General features: G+C 47.0%; 1 protein-coding gene across 4 annotated transcripts in view; it reads left to right on the top strand.

Annotated features, from left to right (window-relative positions):
• Positions 1–367: 367 nt before the first annotated feature.
• Positions 368–10,531, top strand: part of ptpro (protein tyrosine phosphatase receptor type O) — a 29,322-nt gene continuing 19,158 nt past the window's right edge. For 3 of the 4 annotated variants that reach the window (XM_026363117.2, XM_026363116.2, XM_026363115.2), the window contains exons 1-4: positions 368–694; positions 9,299–9,560; positions 9,661–9,816; positions 9,984–10,136. In XM_026363117.2, coding sequence (XP_026218902.1) covers positions 644–694; positions 9,299–9,560; positions 9,661–9,816; positions 9,984–10,136 — 622 coding nt within the window. In that variant the 5' untranslated portion in view covers positions 368–643. The remainder of the gene's footprint in view (positions 695–9,298; positions 9,561–9,660; positions 9,817–9,983; positions 10,137–10,531) is intronic. The other variant, XM_026363118.2, reaches the window with a different exon arrangement.

Here is a 10,531-nt window from a genome sequence, read left to right as displayed (position 1 = left end):
ATAGAAACACCTCCAAACTCCATCAGCTGCACCACTCATCACACGAATCTGCAAACAACATCATCTCAGTGCCCAGAGGCCTGGTTCAGCCTGGTTCAGCCTGGTTCAGCCTGGTTCAGCATGGTTCAGCATGGTTCAGCATGGTTCCAGAGGCTGAACCAGGTGCTGTGTTTTCTTCAGGTGCAGCTCAGATGAAAACACCTGGACCCTGTGAGCACATGCTGTAATGCTGAGGAACATGGGGAGGAGGAGGAGGAGGAGGAGGACGAAGGGGGCGGGGGGCTGTGTGTGTCTCCATGCAGCCTCCGGAGCGCAGGGCGGGGCGACGCCGCGCAGCAGCAGCTTCATCACCGCTCACCGACACCGACCTCCTGCTCGTCTCCAGGCCGCGGCATGGAGCCCGGAGCCCGGCCTGTTTCCTCTGAATCACAGCGGGTGCGGTTCGAGCTGCGGTCCATTCGGGTGACGGTGATGAAGATGAAGATGATGGTGGTGTGCAGCTAGAGCTGCGGAGCGGAAACGAACCGTGCGCGGAGCGGGAGCATCGCGCTCCGATGCAGCAGAAAATCGCCATTGTTTGGATGCGCAGCAGCCTGAGAGGAAAAACCCGGACTTTAGTGATCGTGTTGGGCTGAGAGACACCATGTCCACACCGCTGCTTCTCCTGGCGGTCTGTGTGCACTGCTTTATCCAGGTAAGGAGCCGTTTTTTCGGCTAAATGTTGAGTGTTCGGCGCCGCCGCTGCCGCCTGTCTGGATGTGGGGAACAGCAGCTTGTGTGGCTTTGTTCGGTGAAACCCGCAGAGACCGGGTTTAGTGGACCGGAGAAGTTCTGCAGGAGGCGGCTGCTGCTCACAGGAGCATGTGTCGGTGCTGGAGCCGTGAGATGGACGCGCTGTGGCAGCGCAGCTCGGGCTGTGAGGCGGCGAGCAGCTCGTTGTGTCCTGCAGAAAGTGGGTCAGTCGGCTGCAGCCTCACTGGTTCCCTGCATGTCTGCACAACACGCACGCACGCACGCACACACGCACACACAGCTGCGGCTCATCTGCATGGCCTCACGAAGGTTTCATTACCTGCACAGGTGCGCCGCCCTGATCTGCTTCAGTCCATCTGCAGCATTGAAACATCCCATAATAATAAACCTGTAATAAATGATCAGAATCAAGGTTCCAGCTTCTCAGATGACTTTCAGTGGCTCATGTAGCCCGGATGGTTCTCAACATGGGGCTCGGGACCCCCTGAGGGATCTCACAGACTCAGATCTGAACCTGGTTCACGGGTCCAAACCTCAGTCAGAGATTCAGCTCGGTGGATGTGAGTCTGGCTGCAGGTTTCACCGTCACCTGTGACGACAGACGACCTTTAAACTGTTTCCCTGTGGGATTAATAAAGTTTGATGAATCTTCAGTCTGAGCTCTGTTCACTTTATCTGATGCTTCCAGTTTCAATTTCCTGTTCACGGTATCGGCTGCAGCGTCTGGGACTTGGTGAAACTGAGGATCTGCTGCTCTTCAAGAGCCCCACAGGACTGGAGAACGAGTTTCTTTCCAATCACTGTCCTCCCAGTTTACCTCCCAGTTTCCTCAGTTTTCTCCCAGTTTCCTCAGTTTTCTCTCAGTTTTCTCCCAGTTTACCTCCCAGTTTCCTCAGTTTTCTCCCAGTTTCCTCAGTTTTCTCCCAGTTTTCTCCCAGTTTACCTCCCAGTTTCCTCAGTTTTCTCCCAGTTTCCTCAGTTTTCTCCCAGTTTTCTCCCAGTTTACCTCCCAGTTTCCTCAGTTTTCTCCCAGTTTCCTCAGTTTTCTCCCAGTTTACCTCCCAGTTTCCTCAGTTTTCTCCCAGTTTCCTCAGTTTTCTCCCAGTTTCCTCAGTTTTCTCTCAGTTTTCTCTCAGTTTCCTCAGTTTTCTCTCAGTTTTCTCCCAGTTTCCTCAGTTTTCTCCCAGTTTCCTCAGTTTTCTCCCAGTTTCCTCAGTTTTCTCTCAGTTTTCTCTCAGTTTTCTCCCAGTTTCCTCAGTTTTCTCCCAGTTTCCTCAGTTTTCTCCCAGTTTCCTCAGTTTTCTCTCAGTTTTCTCTCAGTTTCCTCAGTTTTCTCTCAGTTTTCTCCCAGTTTCCTCAGTTTTCTCCCAGTTTCCTCAGTTTTCTCCCAGTTTCCTCAGTTTTCTCCCAGTTTCCTCAGTTTTCTCTCAGTTTTCTCCCAGTTTCCTCAGTTTTCTCCCAGTTTCCTCAGTTTTCTCTCAGTTTTCTCCCAGTTTCCTGAGTTTTCTCCCAGTTTCCTGAGTTTTCTCTCAGTTTTCTCCCAGTTTCCTCAGTTTTCTCCCAGTTTCCTCAGTTTTCTCTCAGTTTCCTCAGTTTTCTCTCAGTTTCCTCAGTTTTCTCTCAGTTTTCTCTCAGTTTCCTCAGTTTTCTCTCAGTTTTCTCCCAGTTTCCTCAGTTTTCTCTCAGTTTTCTCTCAGTTTCCTCAGTTTTCTCTCAGTTTCCTCAGTTTTCTCTCAGTTTCCTCAGTTTTCTCTCAGTTTCCTCAGTTTTCTCCCAGTTTCCTCAGTTTTCTCTCAGTTTTCTCCCAGTTTCCTCAGTTTTCTCCCAGTTTCCTCTCAGTTTTCTCCCAGTTTCCTCAGTTTTCTCCAATTTTGCAGTAACTTTACCGTTACTGTGCCTGTGACCTCATCACTTGGTCTCAGATGTGTCTGGACCAGTCCGGTTCTGTCAGGTCCGGTCTACTGAGTTTCTGTGTGTCTTTTCTGAGGAGATAGTGCTGAGAATAAAAGCTTCAGTAAAAGTTGGTGTGGAGCTTAACGAGGCGGTTTGACCAGAACCATCCCTCCCTCCCCACCTGTCACTCTACCTGAAGCAGGAGCTCTGCCGTGTTGAGTTGACCTTGGACCGGAGGACTGAAGTGGGTCCAGGTCATCCTGATCTGACCTAGACTCTGTGCTTGTGCAGTTTTAAACAAGAGGGATTTGAAAGGCGGTCGTGTCGGGTTTGTTGAGGTTCTGTTCGTGGTGATCAGTGTGATCATGACCTGAGTGACATCATGCGAGCTGATTAGTGCTGCAGGCTTTCCATCTGCATGTGGAAAATACAGAAGGCCATTAAACGCCTCTCAGCACATTTCTGAGGACGAGACGATGAGATGGAAAATCTGAGCCTGAGCAGGAACGTTTGGGCGTCAGCTAGAACAGAGGCGGAAAGGTGCAGGGTGACACGTCGGGTTCTGCTGGGTTCTGTGTATAAAGCATGTTCTCTCCCAGCTTCATGTTCTGGGCTCATTATCCCGCCTGGCATATTGAAGGTGTCCGACGTGGGCCAAGCTCAGAGCTGGTTGGTACCATTAACCGTGAAGCTCTCTGGTTCTGAACAAAACTACGTTCAGACATCATCAGTGTTGATTCACAGCTAGATGAAAGGAGCCGTTTCCTGGTTCCTCTCTGCTGCTGCACATTTTCTGACCCGCAGCCCGACACCTCGAGGGACCTGGACCTGGAGCCGGACCGTTCTGTAGGGGTTGATTGGCTCCCGGCTTCCTGCTGTGGTCCTTTAAGGCTCCGTCTCCTGTTCCTCATTTCTTTCCACTATGGGGGGGTTGGATAAGCAGCCGTTGTTCCTGCCCCCGTTGGGTTGGTGGGCCAGCAGGTGGCCCCCCCAGCTGCTGCTGGCTGCTCTTTGTTTACTTTGATTAAATGCCAGGGGGGGTCATCACAGCAGTGTTTTCCCTTTAATTCTCTCCCTGTTTTCATTCATTAAGGCTGTTTGTTCCTGTTTCGTCCTGACGAGGACAAATGTAGAAAATGTGCAGAACCAGAACCAGCACCTACCGAAGAACCCGGGCTCCGGTTTCCCCGGGGGCTCGAGGTCCTGCTCTGTTCCCAAACCTCAACATGAATGAATCCTGTGGGGTGTCGGACACTTTCGTCCTCAGTGGTCCTGGTATAAGGTCCGTGTCTTCATGCCCTTACCGGATTACCGGTCTCTCAGGGAACCCATTCTCCTGCTTACTATAAATGCACCAATCAGATTCCTCCTTCACCTTTGGTTCATTTCTGTGTCATGGAACGAACGAGCGCTCTCTCTGCACGTCGTTGCTTTAAACTGTGTTGATGTCGCTGCTGCTCTGGTTTTGTTCTTGTGCTCGTCTCTCAGTTTGGATCCTCAGGAGAACCGCTGTGTTTTTGTCTGTGCGTCTGATTCGCTCCGATTAAACTCGGCTCCGTGAACTCACGCCTCAGATTATTAGTGCACTTTCACATATGGGGATCAGGCCTGACACTGATAATCCCAGCAGCACTTTGAACTGCTGCTGTTGTCCTCACATGTATCGCAGCATTGTGGAATCAGCTTGTCTGTACATTTGAACACTGTCCACAGAGTGTCACGCTGTTGTTCAGACAGATTTTCCACTTTATATGCTACAGTGTTAAGAGGCTTAGAGCAGGATTAGGACGATGACGGACTCCCTTTACATTACAGATGTTGCAGCAGCTATTGTTTCACCACAGAAACACCCACAACTTTGGGGATTTCTTTGTTTGCTGCACTGCCACTGAGAAGCAATGTGTTGACTATTGATGTGAGATAGAGACGAGGGATCTTTTCATTTCTTATCTTTTAGTCTGTGAAACGAAAACGCGCACGTGCAACGAATCTGTGATTCTGTGAAGACTAAAGTTAAAAATTGATCGTTCCAAACTGAAGTCTGGTTCAAAAACTGTGATTCTAAAAAAAAGTGAGTAGATGTTGAGTTAAGGTTGTTTAGGAACAGACTCTTCTAGAAAGTCGTGTCACGTTATTTGTCTGAATAATAATAAGATAAATTTAATTCGAAAGGAAATTCAGGTAAATGGAGGAAGTACTGAGTCAGACTCTAGTGAAATAATTAACTATCTATGGGTCTAATTCACAGCTGGGATCTGAGATCTCTGCATAAGAAGGATGCAGTAAGTGATCTGTTCCTGTTGTCTAAATTCCAGAGAGAGCTGTCACTCATGAGTTGTAAAGGATAATGCGTGAGGCCCATCTCACCAGACTTCATTGAGAAAAGAGAACATTTAGCTCTGCTGCCACTGAGCCTAAAAGCAGGACAGGAACTTTGTGAAATGCCATCGGTGTGGATCTCTTCACTCTCATTCATAGTCTAATGGACTCTGGGCGTCGGGGTCCAGTCCTGGTTGGAGCTGTCAGAGGTCCTGCAGCCCCCGCAAACCCTCCCACACAGAAGAAGACACAAAAACTCTGGAGGTTTGCATGATAATGGTGGCAGCTGCCCGAGGGTGACGGCTCCTGACCCCAGCGTTCACTGCTCATTCACAGGTCACACACTCGAGTCTTTCACGGAAGAACGGCTGCGTGCTTCTGGTGTGTCCATAGTAGTGTGTAGTAGTGTGTAGTAGTATGTAGTAGTGTGCGTCTCTCCTCTTGTTCCTGTGTCAGGACTGAAATTTCTTCATGATGAGATAAAGTCTGACGTTGACATATTAACACAGCCGGACTTACATGATTTTCTGTCCCACAGTTTCTCTCCTGTTTTTTATTCGCTAAGACAAGTACAGAACATTAAGTGGCAGCTTTGATCCTAATAAACATGAAACCGGTCGGTTTCAGCACAGTTTGATTGATTTGATGAGAGAACAAACTTCAGGTCCTCAGATTTTCACGTTAAGCTACAGTAAAAGCTGCTGCGCTGCTCGTCGTCTTCATGTAATTACACTAAGTAAGAAGATGCTTTCAAATCGTCTGATTGGTTAGACGGGTGAGCCTCACTAAGACCACTTCACAATATCAATATCAATATCTATTGATTGTGTTCATCACATTAATCTCAATACCATGTGCATCAATAAAGCTTTTTTATAGGATGCACAAATGAAAGATTAAAACGTTTGTCAAGTCGAATTAAAATGACTCAAAAGCAGCTCAGGTTAGGTGAGGTCTAGTTTTTTTTATCCTAGAAGTAAAAGTTGGAATTTCAGGTCAACGTGAAACAAAAATAAAAGATGTTTCTTTACTGTGGTCTAACCTTGTTCTAGTTCCACTCCTGTATTCGGGTCATTTCAGTCTGTGTGGATATTTCCGGTGCGGCGAATCAGCCGTGTGCAGCTTCTGTAAATAAACGGTGCATGGTGCAGGAGAACATTAGCATTCAGTCTGTGCTGCCCTTGAGGCTCTGCACCGTGTCCATGGTAATCCTGGATTCAGACATAATGAGCATCTCCTCCCACCCCAAATGTGTCTCTCCTTTCATCTCTGTTGCCATGGTGACTACCGAACAGGAACCAATTGAATGACTCGGTATGGATATGTGACCCCCCCCAGGATGATGTGTGAGCGACAGCCTGCTGCTGCTGAGTCTGTTTGACCTGTTGCTTATTGGAATAAAGGTGTTCACGTCCGTCGGTATCTTTTTTACCGAGAGGGCGCCGTGATGCTGGTACTTTGATTGATCCGCTGTTGCAAATAGTTCCCAACATATTCCACCTGTGTGTTACTGTCAGGTGTATTACTGAGGATGGTTGGATTGGATTATTTTCATCAGGTCAACATTTAATGTGCCCTGTGCTTTTGTTTATGACCAGTCTGAACAGCTGATGTTAGCATGTCTCTACTTCTCCTGACCTTTCTGCTGTTTGACTTTTCAGGAAAATGCATTTAAACGCTGGTCATAAACACGCTGGTCCATCATTCAGCATTTTAAATGGTTGAATAATGGTAAATCAAATGTAAAACAAACTAACGAACAAATAAGAGAAATAGATAATAAAGGACATGACTCGTTAGTGTTTTGAACTCCTGCTCGCAGCCTGGCTCAGTTCTACCCTACAGCTCCATTCCGATGGAATGATTTCAGATACGTCATCATATAGTTCCCTACTTCCAGGTTCATGTAGGTTAAATGGTTTAGGTTAGTTAATAGAGCTTAACAGAACTTTGTATTTTCATTCTAAATGGAATCATTTCTTTCTTTCTCCAATACGTTTGTTGTCATTTGCATTTTTCATCTGTGGATTGTAGATTTGGGAAATAAGTCAACGTATACCAACGTCTGACTTTTAAATCAAATGGTTGGAAACCATTCTTCTGAGCCGTGTGGAGAAAATGTGCAGTCGTTCTCCCTGTAAACGAACCATCACGGCCGTTGGTTTCATTCCAGCCTGTAAATCCAGTAATACGTCTGTAGACGACCCTGATCTCCTTCCACACTTCCCGTTTCACGACCTCTTCCCTCCAGATGCCACCACTCTGATATTAAACCAGCAGAGTGGTCACACGTCATTTTAAAAGGCCAAAGAGGAGATGATCCATCTTTTATACTAAAAAGTATAAAAAAGTATAAAATCCAGCAAAAATCAAATATGGAGGCATCTTGTTGAGAGAAGGAGGCGACACAGTGAGCTCAAGACACACAAAAGGAATCCTTATAAATCAGGATTCCTTATTTACAGATGACGATATTATGACTTCATATTATTAAGGTTACGTTCTAACTATTGGTTATTAAAGTAGAGCTGATCTTTACCCTTTATGTCCTGACAAATCATTTCATTTTACTGGAGCTGAAAAGATGATTTCAGACACAAACTTCACCAGCATCGATCATACTGACGTGTGCCGTCATCAGAGGAGGTTTCCGTGTGTTTCAGTGAGATGACGCTTGCTCTGGTCTCTGCTCCTTCATTTTACTGGAACAGCTGTTTGAGTTGTTCTGACGTTGACGGGAATCGTGTGATATCGTTGTGATGAGCTTGTTTACTACAGGACCTGTGAGACCGTCAGGGAGCAGACCCAGATGGGCCTGTGACACACACATGTCCAGCACCGTGTGTGTGTGTGTTAATAATAACAAGATCACTGTGGTAAAAATAGTCCAATATGTCAAAGGAAATCACAGATGAATGGATTGGGAAGATACTTTAAACGTTTCTTTGCTTCCAAACCATCTGTTTCTGGTCTTTTGCTCGTGTTCCAGATACAGAACTACATTCACAAAAAGACGAATTCAGCTGCTCTGTTGACAGAGCTGAAATATATTTCTTTATCAGATCAACTCATGCAACAGTGTATTTTCTGTGCCGAACAAAGAGCGTGTCTTGTTTGTGCCTTCGGTTATTATCACTGTAACACATTTGTTAGAGAAGCCTCCGTTTTCATGATGTCCTCTGGAAATTCAGTGAAATGAGTATATTTTCTCCGTTTCTGAAGAGACATCGAACAGTGTGGGGGTCACGCCGTCCTCCCTCCCTGCAGCACGGGTTTGGTGACTCTAGGACGCTCAGATTAGAAATGTGGGTCAGAATCTCAGCAGATGGATTATCTGCTGGTGAGCAGAGTACGAGTTGATAGAAACTCTTTGTTTGCTTTAGCGGCGTCTTTATGTCCCGTCAATCTGCTTCGTACGTCACATGTTAACAACACCAAATAACAGGCCCCAGAAAAACGAATTGACTGTAAACTCAAGTGAACTGTCAGGATTAATATTCAGCTGACTTTTAAATGGATTTAAGGACAGGACCCATCCATGCTTGGTATCAGATCAACAGACTGGGGCCAGATTTCATGTTATCGCCTATCGAGTGGGACAGAAGAAGCTCGCTGAGGAGTCGACCGTCCCGCTGTCAGATTTAATGAAATGACACCAGATAGCATCCGACTCAGGAACAGGAAATCAGCTCCTGCGCTGTGAAACTGGCTCATCAGGAGAGAAGATAGGAGGCGACCACGTGTATGTGAACACGTTCAAATACTTTATGTTCAGTGTTCGTGTTGATATTAAACAGTCATGGAAAAACCCAAGACTCAGGAATTATCTGGTGACTTTTTGTGACTGAGCCAATATTAGAATTCCCAAAGTCACTGGAGAATTTCCAGCACGATGAGCCTCACAGGCACAGACACTGGGTTTTCCCAGCTGACAGTGAATGTCTCTTACTACTCTTCCTGACATGTAAATATTGCTTCTGATTCTCGAGCGGGCCTCACACCAAACCAGACACATCTCTCATCACTGGCATGTTCAGAGACCCTGTTTTGATGACACCTCGTTTAGAGCAGCGTTCACAGCCCCTCGTGCATATACACATCTGATTAGCACCTGACGCACAGAAACACTCGCAGGTACATGCTTCTCTGAGCTGGAAGCTTTCGAACGAGGCCGAGTCGACAAGGATCTGTGTATTTACTGGAAACACTGCCGTGTTTTCAGACACTGTTGTCGAACTGAGCCTCAGAGGACGAACCCCCTTCGCAGCCTTGTATGTTACTGTTGGGTGAGTGACCTCTGTAAAGCCTCTGTCTTTACCTGTATGTCTTTTAGAGAACCGCTGCGTTCCACGTGACCCTGAACGAGGACGGTCTGATTGTGGCGACCCTCGAGCCTTCAGACCTGCGGGAGAACGTCACAACATATGCTGCTCAGATCTCTGGAGAACCGCGACTGATCCTGGTTCCCTTTGTGAACGTCAGCGAGCCTCTGCTGATCAACGCCTCGTTTCATGGCCTCTGCTACACTGTGGGACTTCTAGTTAAACTGGGACAGACCTGGTCCAGACCCATGAAGACCGTACCTGTCCTCACGAGTAAGGAAGATTTCCTAAATGTCAATTAATCCATAATAATAATAATTCACTGTGGTAGAACAGGATGTATGATCTGACGTGGCTCATTTTATGTGGTCAGAGCCGCTTCCTGTCCGCAGAGTCCAGTTATCAGACTATAAAGAGTCTCCGGAGACGGGTGTGGTGTTTGAAATCGACGCTCCAGCCAGAAACGTCTTCAGCAGAGTCAACATTAGCTACACAGAGGGACAGGAGCGGCGCTCGATGCTCTACAAAGGTGAGACAGTTGGTCAGGAAACTGACCTCACAACCTTTTTACTGTGTTCGGAGAGAATCCCAGATTCTGTGGACTGACGGTTAGGACCTGCACAAATCAGTCAGTCTGAATATAGAGCATTTATGTTGAATGCAGACTCTGTTCTACACTGTGTTTGTTGTGTGTAGATTTCTACAAGGGGAAGACGGTGTTCAAACACTGGTTACCTGGGGTGTGTTACCGAAACATCACCTTCCAGCTCATCTCTGAGGCCACCGTGTACCAGACTGCGCTGGTGTCCCAAAGCGCCGTCACACACACACCTGTGCACCACAGGACAGGTGAGAAACCACATCCGTGCCGTAGACCTGGCGTTCAGCTGAGTCCTCTTCCTGTCTTCTCTCTGTCCAGTAATGTAAAGCTCTCCAGCGACAGGTTCACTGAGCTCTCAGCTGCTGAGGAAAGGACTCGAGTCGTGGCCCTCAGCAAATCCACCATGATATTATTCCTCCAGTTAAACACAGGTTTACAGGGTTTACAGGGTTTACAGGGTTCCTGTGTATCAGTAGAAGAACACTGAAGTCAACTTTCTATTAACTGATTGGTTTATTTCCTTAACAGCAGATCTTTGACTGTGAAAACGTGCTGTGATATTTAGAGGTTGTGAAATGCCGCCCTCTCAGCGGAGCGTCATTATAACAGCAGCAGCAGATTAATGAGAGCTCAGTCTGACTCA

This window comes from Anabas testudineus, chromosome 23 (assembly GCF_900324465.2).
Source record: "Anabas testudineus chromosome 23, fAnaTes1.2, whole genome shotgun sequence".
NCBI lineage: Eukaryota > Metazoa > Chordata > Actinopteri > Anabantiformes > Anabantidae > Anabas > Anabas testudineus.
This window is presented reverse-complemented; position numbering and strand designations above follow the sequence as displayed.